This window comes from Dysidea avara, chromosome 4 (genome assembly GCF_963678975.1).
Source record: "Dysidea avara chromosome 4, odDysAvar1.4, whole genome shotgun sequence".
Taxonomy (NCBI): domain Eukaryota; kingdom Metazoa; phylum Porifera; class Demospongiae; order Dictyoceratida; family Dysideidae; genus Dysidea; species Dysidea avara.
Window position 1 is genome coordinate 28,241,241 of NC_089275.1, and position 22,722 is coordinate 28,263,962.

General features: G+C 35.5%; 1 protein-coding gene across 1 annotated transcript; it reads left to right on the forward strand.

Moving 5' to 3' along the window:
• On the forward strand, positions 1-22,127 carry LOC136253210 (adhesion G protein-coupled receptor L4-like). The gene is made up of 25 exons (XM_066045838.1): positions 1-149; positions 9,040-9,107; positions 9,777-11,111; positions 11,360-11,707; positions 12,936-13,167; positions 13,247-13,316; positions 14,161-14,232; positions 14,562-14,703; positions 15,573-15,719; positions 16,152-16,212; positions 16,268-16,370; positions 17,023-17,075; positions 17,144-17,270; positions 17,335-17,435; positions 17,487-17,598; positions 18,144-18,300; positions 18,356-18,422; positions 18,700-18,766; positions 18,821-18,918; positions 19,627-19,753; positions 19,814-19,855; positions 20,197-20,259; positions 20,313-20,355; positions 21,797-21,928; positions 21,980-22,127. The coding sequence occupies exons 2-25, from the start codon at positions 9,044-9,046 to the stop codon at positions 22,081-22,083; spliced, it is 3,867 nt and encodes a 1,288-aa protein (XP_065901910.1). The 5' UTR covers positions 1-149; positions 9,040-9,043; the 3' UTR covers positions 22,084-22,127.
• Positions 22,128-22,722: the final 595 nt, after the last annotated feature.

The window sequence follows — 22,722 nt, forward strand, 5'->3', positions numbered from 1 at the left end:
GATCTACAGTAGCTAGTTATTCATTCAGCTGAACACCGTACTTTTTGGAGCAAATAATTATTGTTTCAAACCTTACGTCAACGCTTTATAAGACTGGCACTACTGCATGATAGTGAGTGATTGATGATACTCTGACTGAGTCCGCATTAGTAAGTTGAACTTTACTTGTATTATAGCTACTGTATGCATGCTTAGACAATGGTATGCAGCGTTTCGTTTGATGTGTGGAGGTCTCTTATTTGCGAAGAAACCTGGTATCAGGTGTCTTACCAGGACAGTTGTTTACAACCACAATGTGGCCTACATGCAGTAATGCAATTAGCCTTTTGTGGACAATTAGTATTTCGCACATCAGTAAACACCAAGCTATTGCGAGCAGATTATTACAAAGAAATTACACTCAGGTACGCTGTTATCGTGGGTAGCTCAGTGGATTTATAGACCATCGTGGTACAAGCCATTAATTCAGTTTGTGGCCTTCGCCATATTAAAGCACGCTCTGTAGACCAAGACAGCCATGTTGGCACTGGCTATTCCCATTTGCTGCCATTCATACGTATCCGTAATGCCTCAAACATACTTTTTATCGACTTTACAAACCTTCAGTTAGTCGCGCTTCATGGCTTGCGCGACCTCACATCTTTTACTCGCTGAAATACCCTAGGTGTTTACAATGGGAACTCTCTATACTAACTCACTGCTTCTACGCCATTGTCTAAAACACTTAGACACTCACAGTAGGCGTCTTCGAGGATTTAAAAACCATCGGTGACGTCTATAATTACCTCGGCTGCGCTTCGGTAATTATTGACGTCACCTCAGGTTTTTAAATCCTCGAAGACACCTATTGCGAGTGTCTAACTATTACATCGAGCCCGGCATGCATCATGGTTATGTATATAAATACAGCTGTATAGACTAGTTATACGTAGCTATGCAAAGCACATTGAGGTTAAACTATGATTTTAAATTTTAATTTCATCCTATGCTATATCTATAGCTATGACGTCATATTCTACAGCTGCTTGTTGTATATTAGCTGCACCTAAAATCACAGGTATAAGTGTAGACTATACTGTGTAATAACTACCTACCTGGGAGCAGGTGGGTATAATCCGTAGTCCCAAAATATAATACACTTAGCTAGCCCGTTTGAACACTTCCGTCTGTCTGCGTTAAATAATATGTGTGAGATGCAACTTGAACTTTTTTCAGCTTAAATGTATTGTAGAGTTAAAGAGAATTCTTATTGAGTGGTTGTCACCAATTCGTGTTCACTTTCACTTAACCAGTCCCCATCAGCAGCAGTTGACCAACCACCAGTCAACCCAACTCCCAGCAGCAATCCATCTCCTGCTGTTAAAGCTGCTACCCCTAGCTCAGATACAAATTCAGCTCCACCTTCACTTGTAGTTGCTACTAAGCACGACTCAGCTAGGAAATTCAATGTTGTTCTGTTTGGTGTCGATGAGTGTTCCAAAGGCACCAAAAAGATGGAGAGAGAAAAGTTAGATTTAAACCATGCTACTCAAGTTCTTACAGACCTTGACAACACTGTTCAGCCTCACTCAATCAGAGATACTATAAGGCTTGGAAAATACAATCCCTCCTCAGGGCGTCCTAGACCCCTACTGGTGACTCTGAACAGGTCATCTGATGTCAATTCCATCTTATCCAAGCGACCTCAGTTAAAGTCACCTTTTGTCATCAAACCTGACCTCTCACGTGATGCAAGGGTCACGGAGTCTCATTTGTTAAAAGTTCGTTGGTCATTAATACAAGACAATACCCCAAAGTCTGATATAAAAATTCGAGGCAATAAAATTTATGTCAAAGGTAAATTACATGGCCAAGCAGACAGCGCAGGATTCAGACCTAACGAGCCATCAAGTACAGATAGCACCTCACCACCCCACAACAACATGGAGACTTCAACTGCTGCCTCCACCTCTTCAGCATGACTCGGCCCTACTGGGCCCAAAGTCTGCGTGCAAAATTGCAGGAGCTTGGCAAAAAACCTACCCCTTTTCCAGAGTTTTGTATATGCATCTGATTTTCAAATTATTGGCCTGTCTGAAACCTGGTTGCACGAAGCCATTGCAGATCTTGAAATCTTACCTCAGGGTTACACAATGTTTAGAAAGGACAGAGGCTCACGTGGTGGGGGCGTCATGCTGGCAATCAGCGACAGTTTACCTAGTAAACAAATTCCGAGTCCCAGAAACCTTGAAGTGGTAAACGTTTCTGTCTCTTTTAATGATTCTGATGTCATTTTTTGCATGGTATATGCACCTCCAAATGCCACTGCTGACTATCACAAGGACCTATCCGATTACCTAGTCACCACTACCACCCTGTCCAACCCTGTATTTATTCTTGGCGATTTCAATCTACCGGACATAAACTGGGCAACTCTCACTGGCAGAACACCGATCTCCAACAACTTCTGTGATAGTATATTTGAATCTAACTTCACGCAACTTGTGGAATCCCCAACCCATACATGTGGTAACATACTAGACCTTGTGTTAACAAATAGTCCTGAACACGTTTTACATTTATCTGTTCATTCTCCAGAATACCAATGTATTACATCTGACCATTATTTAATTACATTTTCAACTAATTTTAAGTTCTCAACACATTCTACATCTACTAAGGAGTTTTTCAATTTTTCTAAAGGTGACTACAATGGATTATCAGAGTACCTATCGAACTGCGACCTCTCTATACTCTACAATTCTTCTGATGTTGAAGAAATTTGGTACATTTTAAGAAGTAACGTACTGGCCGGCATTGAACTGTTTATCCCGAAGGTCAAATTGCACTGTAGACAATTTCCTAACTGGTTCACTCCCCAACTACGACATTCCCACAAGTGTCTTCGTACACTTCAGCGTAAATACAACAGGAATCCTACACCAAACAATTTCCAACGACTAACCAAAGCTCAAGTCTCTTTTCAAGCTTCTAGTATTGCAGCAAAGTCTGCATTTGAGCAGACCTTAATATATAACTTCACTACAAATAAGGACACAAAAATTTTCCGATACATTAAAGAGTTCTCGAAATCTCACAACCTACCGCCTGAGCTACACAATGACTCCATCACAGCGAACACAGACCTCGATAAGGCTGAGTTATTCAACCAGTACTTCCATTCAATATTCTCTCAGAGTAACTTTAATCTACCGGACACTTCGAATCTACCAGTCCCTGGTAAATGCTTGGACTCGATCCACTTCACAGTACAAGAAGTCCTAGAGGCCTTAAATAACCTGGATCCCAACAAAGCCAGTGGTATAGACAACATTCCTCCAACTGTTTTAAAACATTGTGCCTTTGCTCTTGCCATACCTATCCACCACCTTTTCATGACCAGCATTACCAGTGGAACCATACCATCTGAATGGAAGTTGCACAAAATTACAGCTGTACCAAAGTCTGGCGACAAAACCTCAGTTAAAAACTATCGTCCCATTTCACTTCTTTGCATTACATCCAAAGTTTTAGAAAGACTAATTTATGATAAGATAATTAACTCAGTTTCTAATTGTATCACACAATATCAATTTGGGTTCCAAAAGAATTCTTCAACCTTGCACCAACTACTTATTTATTTTAACCAGCTAATAACATCAAAAGATGAAATAGATACTATATACATTGACTTTCGAAAAGCTTTCGATAGTGTGCCGCATAATGAACTCCTAGTTAAACTTTGGAACATGGGAATCACTGGCACCTTATGGAATTGGTTTAGTTTCTATCTACACAACAGAACCCAGTGTGTTTCTGTGGGCAACCACCTATCCGGCACTTTACTTGTTATCTCCGGCGTGCCACAGGGGAGTATTCTGGGTCCTTTGCTCTTTTTAATATTTATCAATGACCTCCCATCAATTGTCACATCAGATCTATTTGAGTTTGCTGACGATACAAAATTATTCAGACAAATCACATCAACATTAGACATTGAGCATCTCCAAGAAGACATCAATTCATTATTCAACTGGTCCATTAACAACTTTCTCTCATTTAATCTTTCAAAGTTTGTGTTTATGAGCTACCATCGCAAATTCAACTCTACATATCATGTCAACGGTCATTCAATTGATGAGTCCTCCAGCTGTAAAGACCTTGGGATTGTTTTTACTAATTCGCTAACATGGCAAGCACACTATGAAATGATTTCTTCTAATGCCTATAAATCTCTTGGCTTATTGCGTAGGGTCTTCAAGGACTCCAATTGTCCCCAGGCCAGAAAATCTCTGTTTATCACTTTAGTTAGATCAAAGCTACTGTATTGTTCCCCCCTGTGGAGGCCATACCTGTTAAAAGACATTGAATCACTTGAGAAAGTCCAACGAAGAGCCACCAAATTCATATTATCAAACTATCAATCAGACTATAAAACAAGGCTAATACAAACTGGTATGTTGCCACTAATGTACATTTACGAAATTGCCGACATACTATTCTTTATCAAATCCATCAAAAATCCATCAGATAAATTTGACATCTTGAACTATACCAACTTTACTACAGGTTCAACAAGATCTGCTGGCACAAAGTTATACCCCAAGACAGCCCATATCAACCCTATCATGAACTCATATTTTTATCGTTTACCAAGATTATGGAACTCTTTACCAATAATTGACCTATCTCAATCACTAGATGTAATCAAACCAAAGTTGAAAGCATTTTTATGGAATCATTTTTTAGCTAACTTTGATAATACCCCCTGTACTTTTCATTACCTGTGTCCTTGTACCCGCTGCTCCAAGACTCCTGCACCAACCAACTATAATTATTTGTAACTATTATATAAATGTATGCATGTATAGTTTTTGTAGTTAAGTAGTTAGTGCTCTAGGCTACCAGTGCAGGACACTGGTAGTCCTTCAGAATTGTATGTCTCTGTAATCCCTATAGCCTCTACTGTATGTAATTCCAATTCTGTAAAGCAATTATTAAATTAAATTAAATTAAGTTATAAACCGCCATGCACGGAATACCGGTAGCTGAAGGTATACGGACGGAAGCAGTCTGAAACATAGCTTTTTTTTAAGCTAAAACAATAATTATACTAAATATACAGTCAAGTTAGAAGGGAGACGCTGGGCATAGTGGGGAAGGATGAATACAGGGTAAACGGGGAAAAGTGGGAACTGCATGATGGTAGGTACTAGACTACTCGTCTACTGAGTGGATTGAATGAAGAGATGAATGGATGATAATCATTGGAATAGTGTGTAGCATTAAAGCCAGAAGTCAGTTCGTAAACAGATAGCTAGGTCTGGTCCGGAAAGTGTTAAAGGTCTATACTATTAACTGTAGGCAAATGATAAAGGGGTAATTCTAACGGGTAGTGAGCTCAATAACTAGAGTGCCGGCAAATCATGTGGTTGCCCATCACACAGAGTTTCAGAAGCAATCCCATCAGCAACAACTAAAACTAAAGGAGAGTTCACAGTATCTGGGGGTGCCGAAGTTACCAGCAAATGTGAAACCTTCTGCTCTGCAACAGCAGCAATGGCCTCCTCAAGCAGCTCAAAATCAGTTGGCCCAATGTTCTCAGTTGTAGCTAACAGCTCCTTGAGATGATGCAAAAGTGAACTGAATGTGTGAATCTTCAATACCAACATCTTGAGGAACCATATCTTCGGGGTCCAAGGAAGATTATTCAACAGAGAGCAATGAAAACCTATTGGTGACAGGAACTGCGTTAGCTATGCTTTTTTTCGCTTGAACTGTCCGTCCGCTGTGTTGATACACTACAGTAGCTGAATAAAAGACCTCACTCCTCACGCAAAGCTATAACACGGAACTTGTATCAGTGGATGGAACTTGTATCAGGGACGGAACTGTCCAAACGGAAATGAAATCAACAGTAATGTTGCAGGCTAATGGCCGGAGGAGAGTGAACAATCACTCAGGTCAGTGGCTAGACTATTATTAGCTAGCTACGTTAATTTATACTCATGTATATTGTAGCAACGATATACTATATTGGACGTTGCACACAAATCTACTTGTGTTGCTTATATAATATTATAGATATATGCATGTAGCTGGAGTCATAACATTGTGAAACTGTAATCAAAGTCTTCAAGGACAATGAGGTTATGGTTCAGGTTACGGTATATTTTAAAATGCGTGGGTGAGAGAAATTTCACTGCAGACCAACAACTGTTCTTGGGTGTGTAGTCCAACACAGAGCGATGTTTTACAAAAATGCACTGCCAAAAATGGATGACTGAATCCTTACAATTTCAACACAAGTAAGTAAACAACTAAAGTATCTAGGTCCTGTGGAAGCGAATTTTTAAGTTACTGTTTGCAAAGATGTTTAATTTATTGAAGTTGTTTGAAACAAGCTCTTTGAAGGTTTGTAGTATCTCTGTCACTGGGAAGTAAAGCACCCAAAAATGCTTCCACAGGATTGACCTAATAAATTTAATATACAGTATCGAAAAGGGGTACTGTAATTTATTGCGATGTTACTCTTAATGTCCTGATGCAGTGTATGGCATGAACACTTATATCTTGGCAATCATAATTTCTTTTGCATGATGCTATGTGTCATAGAAGTATGACTACATGATTGATTTGTTTCATTTAATTATTTACAAGTAGAAGGAAAATTAGGAATTTTAAGGGATCAAAGAGCAAAAAAGTAGGGAAACAAGGGAACAGCTAAAATGTTGGACTGATTAATTTGTTTCGTTTAATTATTATTGTATTTATTAGTGATCAGCAAAACCCTCCAGGTAGATTAGCAGTGCCTAGCAGTGCACAGTATTTAGTACCATCAGCAGCTCTATGTTGGATTATTTCAATCTGATTAGGGTCCCAGATTGATTAACAGTGCAATAAAGTGATCCATTTATAAGCTACCTCTCTTAAGTCTTGAGGACAATTTCAAAGATGCCATTGTAAATATAGCTTTGCTTTTAATTGTTGCAAATACATTCTGTGATAGGCTTCCATGACAATTTCTGATGTAACTGAATGCCAATGTCTAAGCTATAAGCATAATTATAATAATATGTACAGTACCTCTGCCACAATAGTACCACTTTACTATTACATACAGTATACCTGTGTTATGAGTTAGCGCTGTGGTAAAGTCTACAAAGTAAGTAGCTATATGGAGTCGGAGCATCTAACTATAGGAGATAGCTGGGGAGGAGAGTGATGGTATGACCTATAACTATGGGCAGTGTTTAAGCTTTTAGCAACACATTTCAAAAACCACAAACGTAAACAATATCTATTAATCTGGAAATCTAAGTGGGAGTATAATCCTTCATCTGTAGACATTTTGTACCTGTATAGTGTTACTTGCACACAATCAACTAACCATTTTCTGTGGCAATTTCACAAAAGTGAAATATATGATGATAGTGTTTTATACACCCTGTATACTATAAAGGTTTCATCATTTTCTCTCCAGGCTTCATGATATTAACTTGCAACACCTCTTGATGATTACTAATTCTTGAAATTTCAGAATCAATACTATTTTGCTTTATCTTATAAGTACAGGCAGTTCAGTGTCTTCTGTTGAATGAGAAGGCAATTACTGATGTCATTGTTTGGATCTGTGAAGTCAACATCTTAGTTTCATTAACAGTTTTGGATACGACCATATAATGTCACTACCATTATTATTGACTTGATTTCACTCTTGGAAGGTTCCTCTCCTGTTAAGGAAACTTTGACCACAACCATGCTATATGGTTCTATGAAGCCCCCATTGCCCAATGCCTCACCAAGTTTAGGCTGAAGCAGACAAATGACAATTGATGTTCACTACTTTTCACTCCAAGTACTCCCTAAATCTGAATTTGGAGGAAATACACAAATGGCAGAACATTAATTTCCAAGAACATACATACTTAGAGCAAGCACACACACTTACTACAAGCAAGGAGAATCAATTACTATATAGAAAATCAAAACAAGGTTAGAATTGTTAAACAGCCATTGAAATGTGTATAACTCTATCTGCAAGCCACCTATATTTCAGGACTATAAAGTTCATACCAAAGTCATGACTACATTTGAAAGTTCATTGTCAAAGTTGATACTTATGTAAATGTAGAATTCAATGTCAATCTGTAGCCAGGGTAGTCAAGAAAAGGCGTGCAGGAAATGTGTATATTAAATAATTACTTTCTATATTTGTATAATTAATATTATGCCTTGTAATCTGGAGGTGCTATCTATCACCTGTTTATGGTTGTAAAGAAATTGTAACAGTGTTCAGTATTGTTTGAAGGTTAAATTTACATAATATACATTTCACTGTACACTTTAATCTTTGGACCTATTAAATTACAACAATCAAGATTCATCTGACTTCCTTTGACTCCTTAAAATCAATTATTTTACATATCCTAGCTGTGTTCCTTGTTTCAATAGTGTACAATGAAGAAGATAGCTTGGCTGCATACGATGTGGTGAATTGTTGTTGCATAATTGCTAGAGCCATGAAAAATCCTTCAGGACATCCACAGTGTACAGTAACACTTGTTACAATGTTAGAAGCATTAGCTAGTATATAAAAGGATAAAAGTTAGGAATTGTTTTTTAGTGACTATAGACAAAAAAAAGAATATGGTAGTATAGTGACAACTGTGCTTACTTACTCAGTAATCAAAATATATCACATTATACTGCCTAACTATATAGCTGTAAAATCTTATTTAAAAAGAGCACAAATTTTATTTGGTGTATATCAATACTAGAGAATTTCTGCATGAGTTTGCTACATGGTCTGGTAAAATAACGCAGCTGTATGCATGTATGAATAGAAGTTGATGTGTGTGATGTAATGTTGCTGTACATTGCAAGTACTGCTACCATGTAAGAGAACAATAATGTGACTTATATAAACTGGCACCAATCCTCTACAGTAATAAATTTATGGCACGTATTTACATTCATAATTATGTACAAAGATTCATCATCTTGTCTATTGAATAAACTATGTAATATAATAGTGCACATGTGTGTATACTGGCATAGGAAAATGAAGATTTTACCATTCTTGTTGGTGTTGCTATCAGTCATTGTCGAAATTAGCATTCAAGAAGGTTAGTAATATAGTACACATGCACAATAACATAATATGGTAATCAATACCCAAAAAATCAAGACAGATGGTGATGTGTATATAGTGTGATCCGTGAATCCAGCTTTTGCTTCACATCACTATGTTACTATCTGAACAACAACAGTACAATTTTCTGTATTCCTTACAAGGTTTCAAACTCTCCTAATTTTGTTTTTTCTCTTATTCACTTACAAATTTACATGAAACACTAGGATGCTTTTAGATTGGTGTAAAATATAACACAAGGCTAATTTTCTGTCATACCTACAGGGTAAACTGTTTATAAGATAAGTAAAATTAGATAACCTTCAAAAAATTATCTATCATACAGTACCTCCAACACACTTAGTATACTCCTCATTCTAAACATATTTTATAACTATTGCTGTTTTATCAGAGTAATTATAAGTGATTGCTCTATCAAAGTGTGTTGATCTTTCTTTTGTTTGTTGCTACATAACTGCACGTAATACCTCACTCATCAGCAAATCACAGCACTCTGACAATCACCCAGAATTTCTCTCTACTTAAAAATAGCCGAGTTTCTCAGAAGCAGTCATGAATTGATATGTATAGCTACTGGATAATTGTAGTAGTATTTGATGCAATGTTGTTTGTAGCTTGATGCATTGTCACTAACAATTTGTAGGCAGTTACCAGCAAGTTGTGAAGAGACATTACTACTTTGGTTTCTTTGATAATAATGATGGTGGAAGTGTATCTGTAATAATAACAACATCAGAATCACAACCAGTGAACTATTCAATTGAGGCTCCAGGAGTAGGATATTATACTAGTGGTAATGTCACAAGTGATAATGAGGTCATCATCCATCTGAACAACAGCTTCTTAACATCATCACATAATGATCAGGATAAAGGAATTCATCTGATGATCAGTAGTGATAGGGTGACCATGATTGGTCAGAATTTGAGATTTGGTAGTGGTGACACATTTCTTTGTTTACCCATTACAAACTTTTGTGTTGATGAATATGTGTATTATGGGATATCTGTACCTAGGGCACCTAATGGCACATTCAGTAGTAGCCAAAATAGTTCTCTTTTAGTAGTTGGTACAGAGGATAACACAATGATGAAGTTGACAGTCACACAACCAGTCACCATTAGTGTTAGTAACTCTACAGTTGGTCTCACTGCTGGTATGCAATACTCATTTGTGATCAACAGACTCCAAACTGTGTTGATTGGATCAGTTGATGATTTGACTGGAACTAAAATTGTTACAAACAAACCAATATCTGTGTTGAGTGGTCATGAGTGTGGTCGGATACCAGCTGACGTTATGGGTTGTGATTACTTAATAGAACAAGTTCCACCCACCACATTATGGGGTAGAGAATATTATACTGCACCATTAGCCACCAGAAAGTCATATACTATTAAAGTACTGGCAGCATATAACTCCACTGTTGTTGATATTTACTGTAACAATACAAGGGAGTCTTATAATATTAGTGAAGGAGAGTCTGTTAACAAAACTCTATCACTAAAAGAGTATTGTGCCATTAATTCCAGTAAAGAAGTGTTAGTAGCTCAATTCAGTCATGGAGCTAGTGATGATAATGAACGCTTCAGCATTAATACAAATGGTGATCCAATGATGTCATTAGTACAAGCCACATACCAGTATAGTAACAAACTGCAGTTTCCCACACTTCAAGACCAGCCATCTCCATTAATATTTAAATCAGGTTACACACACTATATTAACATCATAGTGTTAGCACAGTATTATCAACCTGACATGATCTACCTGATATCAGGAGGAGTGAACAAGTCACTAGACACACACCAATGGGTACCAGTTATGGTCAATAATGTTACTGAAGCTTATAGTGTACAAGTGATGATATCAGAGGGTGTGGCTGAAGTTGCTCATGTAAACGGTTTAGCTTTGATAGGTGTAATAGAATATGGATTTGCTGAAACAATGGGTTATGGTCATCCAGTAATATCTCAAGGTACATACTTTATTATATGGCTGGATAGAGGATCTTTTATTGACATATTCAAATTATTGTACTTGTCATTACTCACTATAGAGTTCAGCTATATACAACATGCATGCAGAAAAAGAAAGTATTTTCTAGATTATATGTACTTAAAAAATAATTCCACAGTATTCATATGTTTTCTTATTTTGGTGGTAATTTGGTAAATAAATTGCACTCATACATTTTAGTACTTACTGTAAATTACTTCACTACAGGCAATTGTAAAGATGATTGTGATCCTAATCCTTGTATGAATAATGGAACTTGCACAAATGGAGTTATCTCTTTCACCTGCAATTGTAGGGATGGTTTTACTGGAGAGAATTGTACAACTAACATAGATGATTGTGATCCTAATCCTTGTATGAATAATGGAACTTGTACAGATGGAGTTAACTCTTTCACCTGCAATTGTGTGGATGGTTTTACTGGAGAGAATTGTACAACTAACATAGATGATTGTGATCCTAATCCTTGTATGAATAATGGAACTTGTACAAATAGAATTCATTTCTTCACTTGTAATTGTATGAATGACTTTAGTGGAAACCTTTGTGAAAATCGTAAGTCAAAAATTTTGACCTACATATGTTGCATATGATGACATAATATTGTGCAGTAATAGTAGTCATTTTAAAAGATGATTACTGCAATAACTATAAGTTATACACTGTGCAAGGCAAACTAAGATAAAATCATGTACATGTTTATATGTAATAATGCCGTTTGGTTCTAAGTACCATGTTATATTAACTTTATATAAGAGATTTATTAATCTGGGTGTTTCGTGAAGTATCTGATCATAGAAGCTACTCCAATAAAGTCAAACAATTACATGCTAAGTTCTGTTTAGAGTGTGCCTTGCAGGTATAGCATTACTCAGTCCCATGGTAAGTATCCTGCCAGGCCTACATCCCAAGATAGTAATTGTGACCGGGCCTGCGAAAACAGGGAATGTGGGCACAAACTACACTCCTTCACTCTACAGATCATATTTCAGTTCTGGAATAGAATATTTGTATTCTGTAACTTGCATCGTAAAGCCAATTAAATGCTTACTACGAGCTGTAAATTGCATTGCCATAGCATAATGTTACAAAACGTTATGAGTGATGAAAGTTTGAAAAAGTAGGCAAAAATCATGTGCCTACATGCCCTATTTTCGCAGGCCCAGTCACAATTATCCATAACAGATGTTATGTGGTATGGATCAGAGGTGGTGCAACTAGCCAAAGAGTGAGGAGGGCAACTTTGACAAAGATGGTTACACAGTGGCATTTTAGGCACATGCAAGGCTTTGGTGACATCCTGGGGATACTATTTTAGACTATTTCACCATGTCGTTACAAGTAGCTACTTGTAGATTTTAAGAATATTAGAGTAATTTGACTACTCTATTTGGTCTTTTGTTACAAACAGTGCCTATAAAAGTTGGCTCCTACTCCCCTATTTCTACCACCTATGGTATGATTTACAATGACATAGCTACGTAGAATAGTATCTAAGGCAGCAACAAAAAATGTGTTGAACAGAACAAGCCTAGCATAGCAAATCATCTCATTTACTATCTACAAGTATGGAAATTATCAAAAAGTAATTACTATGAGTAACTGAACAAGAGTAATGATTATTGTGCAGCATCAAACTACTCTATTAGAGAAGTCATAGGTTGTAAACAAACTATGTTTTTGACTCTTACAGAGCAAAATCATGTGCAATTTTTACTTGTTTAAGTTTCTAACACTGTGCCTGAAGTATCAGATTTTTTACAGTTATACTGTATCATTTTAGGAATTGCACTAAATGATTGTCTTCAAAATGATCAACCAGAGACATCAGAATGTCATACACCTGAAATACTAGCACTTGAGATGGAAGTTGAAGCATTACTAGGCACACATGGTTTGGTTAGTCTTGAAATTTCAAATGATATATCTGATCAGTTGATCAGTATTTTGAGTACCTCACAAATATTTCAAAATGATATATCATCAGTGGCAAATATATTGAGTGGTGTCATCATGTGAGTTGAAGTTTTCAATATAACGAAACTCTATTTATGGGTGTGCAGTTAAACATGCCATGCACATGTTTAAATACAGGTTGATTGAAGAACTAAATGGTGAAGAAGAAGATCTAGAGTATCAGTCGTTAGTACAGAATATAATTAAGGTGATTATAAATATACACACTGTAAATTATATGCTTGCATAAAATAATATTTAAAGCAAGAGTTTATATTATAAATGTCATGTACATTTTGTTCAATATAGTGTAAAAATGCTATTATTATGAACTCTAGTTTAAAGCCAAATATGGGTCAATTATTGTGTCATAAATAGGCTTCAGCCAATATGTTTAAAGCATAATAGGTAACCAAAATAATGTCAGCATAATAGAGACAGTTTTTAAAAAAATTAAATAAGTTGTGCAATTCATCCACAGAAAGAAAGCAAATAATGGATGAGCACAATTCCTATTGATGATGCTTGGTTATTCGCACTTTGCAGAAACAAAAATGGAGATACTCTAATAAAGCAGTGACTTACTCTAATACAGTAGTCAGGAAAGGCTGATGATGCTCAAATAAAACAGTCAGCTCTCAAGCATCATCTTGATTTTGAAAGTATAATTGTGAACATAATAGGCTGGATTTTGAGCACTGCTCAAAATCATAATAGGTAAAAATTAGGCTAGACCCTATTCATATATTCAATTTTGGCATTATATCAGTGTGCCTGGTATAGATGAGCTACCCCTACAATTTCGCATTGTTCCCATGAGTTTGGTTGTCCTAAAAGCAATCATAGTGGTGGATGATTGTTGATTAGGATAAATTTTCTAATTTTGATAACATTGTAAGTGGTTGGAGTAACAATGCATACAGTAGCTTTAATTTTATTTGCAGCTGTAAAAAATGTGTCATACTGCCTTATTGGTTCACCATATATATAGCTATTGTGGTTTTTTGCATGCTGCACAACTTACTATGCATATTAAAATTAATTTCTTTCAGAATTTTGTTCAAGTGTTGGATATTTTGTATGATGAAGATAATGATGTAATGTTTCAGCAAATAAGAAACGAGGTTTGTTAACTTGTTTGCCGGCTACTGTATCATAGTTTTCTCAGTCACTTAATATATTTAAGTGTTAAACATGTTTGTACTTTAATTTTCTTGGATACCTCGATCAGGGCTTTCCTTTGTGTTATGCAGTAGTCTATCGGTACATTGTTATTATGCAAACAATTTTACCTCTGTGTAAATATATCTATATGATGAGCTCATATTCATCAAGTGAGTATACTTAAAACTACTGGATGTATCCGTATTCAACATTATGAAAATTACATATGCATGTACAGTGTACATTAATATTTTTATGTGTGTTTTGTTCGATATATTGCATATTCTAGGATGGATCAGAAATATCTTTATCTGACAGTGAAAGATTACTAGCCATCACAGAACAAATTGGGAGGTTGCTTAGTAGAACCCTAGATGTCAGTACTAATGAGACTGTTAGAATTATTCTAGTAGGAAGACAAAATAACATTGGTTAGTCAAGGGATTTATATTGTATAGGTAATGCTATTATTAATCCAACTACATATATGTGTAAATAAAGTATACGCCTACTTTGAATTTTGTATTTTACAATTTAGCTGTAAATAGTTTGATGTTTGTGATGTTTGGATCCCACTACTGCTTTATTACTAGCCATGTTGTAGATAGTCTACATAACAAAGAGAGCTGACATGTTTGTATATTATCCTGAAAGAAATAAATTATGTGTGCAAAGGCAATGCAGATAACCATCTTATTATTTTGTTGCCATTAAACTGCTTTTCATTGGTTATGCCATTACACCACAAGGAATGAGGTTTAGGAGCAATGAGTAGCCAATAGTAATTATATTGGAAACAATGAAAGAGGGAGATGATGGAAGGTTATTACCACATCGCAAAATATAATTAGTATAGAAAAATCAACCACAATGATTCTTACACTACCTCACAAAAATAAATAGTCTGTACCTTCCTACCTCACCAGATATTTTAACCATTTCAAGTTCCCAGATCATCATTAACAGTCACCAAATGCCCATGAAAATCCAACAGTACAATAAAAATTAACAAACATTGTGTAGGTGTGTGGTAGTAGTGCTACATACTGTAAAAGTTGAATGTGTTGTGAACATTGTCTATGTAGTTTTATCCAGCCTAAGCAGTGCATAGTGTATTCTATACTGTATCAAGGTATGTACACTTGCAAAACAATGTTGCATGCAGATACAGTTCACTACATTGACTTTTTCATCCATTCCTCCTCATTACACTCCATAAAGTCTGCCTTGAGAGTTGAGAATCCTGCATTGTATTTGCTAAAGAGGGTTTATTATTGTGTTTGGTTGTGTATTATTTTAGTTATTGAAGTGGTGATACCAACTCTGGAAACTTTAGTGATGACGGAAAGTATTGTATTGCCTAATATGAGCATATCTGTATTTGGAAACATGACACCAATGTTTCAAATGCCAAGTGCAGTAGTATTGAATCAGATTGAAAAGGAAGGTACAGTGCAGCAGTTGTGTATAATAAATACTTGTACTGTAGGTAGTAACAATTTGCTACAACAAATATTGTATGTGTGTGTGTGTGTGTAGAGTGTACATAAGCAGGTGACTGATTGCACTTAAAAACACCCATATAGTCTGAGTAAATAACAATCTATTCTTGGCTTCATATATGTGTACTAGCATTGGTACCTTCCCTATGTGCAGGACCATTTCACATTTTCACAAACATGACTCACTCCACTCCAAATTTGCCAAACTTTCCAGCTTTCCTGTAGCTATAATTGGCCTAAGCCTAGAAGACACTTCACTAAAGTATATCTGCTTCTGTTGTCAGCAATTTTTGTATACATCAATCTAGTTAGCTAATTATATAGCTACCTAAGCATTTTCCTGACTGTAGTAACAATAATGCTCTCTGTATATGTAGGAAGAAGAGTCCCCATTATCAGTAGTATTGTTAGAAACTCACACCTACCAACAAATGGGGGGTATGTCCGTACTCATGCATGTGTACATATGAAAAAGACGTTTTGCTGACTGTAGGGAGAGAATAGAAAGTTTGATTTTATCTATTCAAATATCAGCAAACAAGCAAAACAGAATAGACCTCATCAAGCCTGTGCTTATGACTTTTAATATTGGAAGGGTATGTACAAATGTGTGTGAACTGTTTGTAATGATGTGATGGTATTTAGTACAGAAAATTCTTTGATAGTTTGCATATGAATGTTTAATACATGTAGTATCATACTGCAATACATGCATTCATAGCATTGTTATGTAACTAGATTTGAAAACTCAAAATTCTTCTTCATATTTAATAGGATATGTAGTCAAATCAATGCCTAGCTAATGTTTCAGTCTTATCAGCTAAGTCTGCACCATAATTCTTTGTATGATGCCAGGTTTAGTTACACAGCATTATGTGTAGAATGGAGTGTGAGAAGCACACTAGCATGCAGAGTGTGCCAATCTAGGAGGCTCAGGGGCATGCCCTCGTTAGATCTTCTGAAGTTGAATTCAAGAGTTCTGAAGTTGAATTCAAGAGCAGTTTTAGTAATAATTACGTACTATGATCTAAGACTGTCATATTAGGGCGACCGCTCCTACTTTACTAGGGTATTTTGATGTCACTTGACTGCTCCTGCTATTGATTTACATAGCTACATATCTTGTATACAAATGAAGTCAAGAGACACATTCATTGTTGCATTACTTAAATTTAATGTTCTGTTTGTGATTTCAGAGTTTGTACTGTAAAGTTGAGCATTCAATAATAACTATGTTCTGTTATGTAGCTAGGAAATGATTCTCGATTTGATCCTCGCTGTGCATTCTTTGACTTATCAAGGTATGTTTGTATACAGTATACTTAACTTTTTGCTAATACTTATTCTTTGTGCTGGATTCTTCACATAGCACTATGACTCAAAGTGGCATGTTCTCAACTGATGGTATCATACAGAGTGACACAACTAATAACACATTTATTCAGTGTTCTACTACCCACTTGACCAGTTTTGCTGTTCTGGTAGATGTGTCTGGAGTAAGTGTTACAGCCTGGATACATTAATTGCATGTTCGGTCACACTGAACTACTTTTTATATAGGGAGCTACTGAATCTAAAGCACTGACTGTAATCAGCTACATCGGATGTGCTGTATCTATAATTTGTCTGGTAGTTGCAATGATCATGTTCATCTCTCTAAGGTATGTAAGCTTATGCAAATTAAACTGTCAATTTTAGTTTACTTCCAATAGGAAAAGGGTCTACAATCTGAAGCAACACTTTCTTCATGCTAACCTCAGTATTGCTCTACTGCTGGGACTGATAACATTTGTTAGTGGTGTAGAAACTGCTAGTGAATACAGGGTAAGATTGTGTAGTTGTACAGTGCATACTGTAGTTATATAAATTTAAATTTTCATTTCCTGCATGAAGATTTTTAAGGCTGCAATATAATTTTGATCAAGTGCTGCAAAAACGAATGGGACAAGTGATTACACAGAGTTTGTAATGCCAATGCTACTGTATATGTAAAAGCTTGGAATCCTTCCTTAAACAGCTGATATGTTTGAATGATACCTTATTAATAGCTAATCTGTATGCTAAGCTGGTCAGTTTAATTCTTCTGGGGATAGAATCAGCTGGTCTGTACATTGCTTCACCAGTAAGCACTAATAGTACCACCTTCAGTTCTATATTATTGATAACTATGGTATTGCTTCTTATTATGATAGTACCACACAATATTAATTTAATTAGACATGCACACAAACACACACACACACACACACTAGCTCATGCATTTTACACACATGCTCATGCACACATGCATTAGTACACACACTCACTACATACATGCACACCTGATGTATACCACCGTACGTATGTTTACCGTTACTTTTACTTTCAAGGTTACGTGTCTCACTGTTGCTATCTTGCTTCATTATTTCTTCTTGGCTGCATTCAGCTGGATGCTTTGTGAAGGAATTCTACTATTCATTATGCTAAAGCTTGTATTCTACAGAGGATTTTTTAAAACAAAACTGTTCTTCTTCATCGTTGGTTGGGGTAAGTTGTAGAATGCCACAAGTTATATTATACTATAATGATGCTACACATGTAGGTCTACCTATTCCCATTGTTGCTGTATCAGGTGCTCTGTCACATGAACAATATGGTATTAATGACAGGTGTGTATGTATACATACAGAATAAATATAATGTAAATAACATCTGTTGTGTTGCTACATTTTAATACCCTATATTCAAACAAACATTGAATAGCTATGTGTATTATGGGTCTATAGAAACATAGCAAACATGTATCGCTTTAGCTAACAACTTATAAACTTAACAATTCTAAACCAGATTGTGCATGTGTATAATTACAATCTACAGTTGTTTGCACATGTACAGTAGCTATTTGCATCCATTTTATTAGCATAATATTTCTTTCTATTTACACAGATGTTGGATATCTGATGAAAATGGTGCTATTTGGGCTTTCATTGGCCCCATGTTACTGATCATAGTGGTATAATGTCTAATGTCTTGTACAGTTTCTTTATATAATGAATTTTACTTTCAGGTAAACATGTTTTTCTTGGCTACAGTCATTTATGAAGTATTTAAAAGTAAATACAGCAATATGACTACTGAGAAAGTAACAGCCCTTGAAACTGCAAAGTAAGTTGTAATTGTTACATATATCTACAATACTATCCACTGCTTACATATCTCCAATGCATCAGTACTGCGCATTATCATAATTATGATTTATACATTATTGACTATAGCTACAAAATTTACAACAGTGAAGTTAATAATGACGTTTGGTTTCTTGTATAAGGAAGTGAAAAGGAAAACGCTGAACCATGTAAGCGTTCGAGTGTAAATCGGATAGCTGCAGGTTCGAGGCTACCTAGGTCCAGTCATGGATTTTTTCTCCTTTCTCCAACTTTTCAAACACACCTTAAGTAGCTAAAGTCTTTGAGCAGGCTGTAGGACCAGGTGCCCTACTGACCTTCAGCACTTGTGCTGTAAAGCAGTAATGAAAAAATCAAAAAAAAAATCATATGTATTGCAATAAATGTTTACTGTATGCATAGAAAATAGCACAAAATATTTGTTATAAATCAATTCTGTGGTATAACGATATATTGGAGTACAAGTGTACTGAAGTATATACCATGTTCACATGTAGAAATGATGCACAGCATATCAGATCAGAAAGTACGGTATAATGCCTAATACTACAATGCTTAGTAATGCTTAATATGTACTGTACAACTAGGATTATTTCCAAGTATAATTGTACTACAAAGTGCATTTACTATTCTTAAATGTTTAAAACATAGCTAACTATATAATATTTTAAGGTGATTAATTTTATAGATCATTGTTGAAAGCAGCTGTAATATTTGTTCCTCTACTTGGTTGCACTTGGATTTTTGGAATATTAGCTGTCAATGAAAACACTGTTGTCTTTGCTTGGATATTTACAGTTTTGAACTCACTTCAGGTAAAACATACTGTATAAAACTGTCTGATGATTATTATAGTGTTTCTTCTATTATTAAAGGGCTTGTTCATTTTGGTTCTTTATGTATTAAGAAATGAAAAGGTACATACACACATATGTACAGTATATAATTCTATGCAATATGTGACCAGGCAGGCACATAAACAATTTTTTACTTTACCAAACTTCATGAATATTCATAATTTTTTACAATCATGCAATTTTCAGTTCTTATTAAACATTTAATTTACTTTATAGCAGAATGCAAATATTGTTAAATCCAGTACTGAGATATGACTCGGAGTGAATATTGCTTATGCCCTGTTTACACAGGCCAAGTTACACAATCTGATACATACAGTATGCATAGCTTATCAAGTACTAATGAACAACAATCGTAAAGTTATTAATTAATTTGAATTGTTCGTTTTATTTAACTACAGCTGCTAAACATTGTGCGCAGTAAATGGAACAGTATTTCAAGAACTGAAAACTCTCACATATCTGTAAGTTATTTCAAGGAAATTTAAACATGATTACAGTGATTATTTTGAAACAGAGTAAAGACATTGTTCTTTCAAAGAAAGCAACACAATTTGGAGGTAAGAAAACAACCATTAAAATGTATTTTATAATTTTATATCAATGACATTGCTGCAAATTTAAAATTAATCATAAGATTCATACTAATCAAACTATCATGCATTGCTGCATCACTTTACATTTTTTGTGCCATGATTATGTTTTTGAATTTCTGAGCCCTTAAACAACAATGAATCAATCAGTCAACCTGCCTATGAATTTAGCATTCGAGGAGAAGCAAAATGCTTATTTCAAATAGGTCTATCACCATGAATTACCATATAAACACTTTGAATGAAGTGCACATATAATAGGCTATCAAAGCATCAAGTATTACTCCAGCACAATAGGGATGATTTTCAATGTGCAATGCACACCCTGCAAAGAAAGACAACGACAAACACACTACTAAAAATGTGATAAGAACAATCACTCACTCTACCACAGCAGTCTAGATATACTTATACACTCTAATAAAACAGTCAGTGTTTGAGCATATTTTTATAGCAAAATTTTGAGCATGTTAGACTCAACTTTTAGCTTTAGTGAAGCGTACAATAAGTTAGTACATGATTGGCACAAGACAGAAAGAAAATGTGTATCGTAGCATGAACTGCAGTAGTTAGTAGGGTCACCGAGAGAATTTAGGATGACCAGGGCAAATGCAGAATGTGGGGTCTCTATAAAATTAGACCTTATGAGATTGAATGTGGGAGTGATTTCAATAGTATGATTAATGGCTGTTGTATTAGAGTGGCTGCTCTATTAGAGTTTCTCGAGCTTGCATGCTTTGTCGCTGGTAAGCTTTCTTCAAAATGCATGCATACCACCTAGGAAATTTTTAATATGCTAGATTGATTTTACCAGTTTGTTAGAGTAACTATGTACCATAACAAAATAATATTTGCTTTACTGTTGTATTAGGCTAGAGTAACTGTTCTATTAGAGTAGCTATCTCAATCTTAATGTAAAAGTCACACTCTATATAGTGCCTTATAGGATATATTACAAGCAATGGTTTTGTTGCACCTGTAAATATACCACTGCTTATCGAGCTTGCTGATTAATATATGGTATATCTCTTACTGAGGCTTCCTGTGTCTACAAGGAAGATTTACACTGTCGTATGGGGAATTTTTTCCTGGCCCGGGACCCTAAGATGATCTTTATGTGCCTCATAGCTACATTAACCACATATACAATAAAATGAACCCCAGTTGCACCCCCCTTCCCTGCCGGTGGCCCTGCTAGTTAGCATCAGTCATTGCACAGGGAAATTCTTCTCTATTCAAGAATGGCTTTGTCAATGGTAGCATCTGTGCATACCCTCCTATACTTATGGTTTTAGTCCCAATGCCAACCTCTACAGTCAGTGTTGCCTAAAACCAAGTTCCATGACCATACCAAGAGTCATGCAGTCATTATCATTATTTTACTGTAATGTATATTTTGGCTCTATAGTAGGTGAAGACCAGCATGTTGAACAAGCTGCAGTAAAAGTCAGTTCAACAGTATCAAGCAGTTATGATTATGTGATTGGTAATGACTATGCTCAATACGAAGAGAGGCCCTCACACCTCCAGTCTTCAACTTGTAAGTAGTAATATTCCAAGTTTGATGTTAGTTTTGATATAATTTCTGCAGTTAAGCCTTGTGACACTATTGAGGTTAATGGAACCATGTTTCCATCACAAATAAACAATTCAGAACTAAACACCACAATGCTCAAAGCAGAAACTACAGAATGATTAGATATCATTATATTCAAAATAACATTCACAAATGTGTACACATCACATGCTTTTAACAGCATCATTTTTGTACATACCTTAATCGCATGTAAAAATTTTTAGTGATAAAACTTTTCATGTTTAAATATTTTTGGATGATTTACATGAACGATCTTATGTAAAAATTTTTGTGTATTAAAGAAATTTTTGTAACAATTTTGCATGCAAAAATTAATTTTACAATGAAAAAAAGTAAATTACGGCAATCAAATTCATGTATTTTAAATTAGTAAATTACAGAAATATAACAAAACTCATCAGTTCTATCAATATTTGTGACCTAGTCTGGGAAAACCAGTCTTATTGCCTATTTATAAGTATCAAGAAATGCTGGCTTTAGTATTCCATGTATTGTAAATCACCAATAATTGATAGCAAATTTTCACATGTTTTACACCATTGTACAAGTAGCCAACAGCATTGTCACTCGATGTTGATTGTATCAGGCAAGTTCCGAAAAGGGGAGCTGGAAGAGAGCATTTAAAAATTAAAGAGGAAGGCATAGGGATGAATTAGGCCAAGTTATGGGCCACTCAGGGCTCAGAACTGGCTAAAATGAAAGGAAATTTACAGCACAGGTCATTTCCCAACACCACA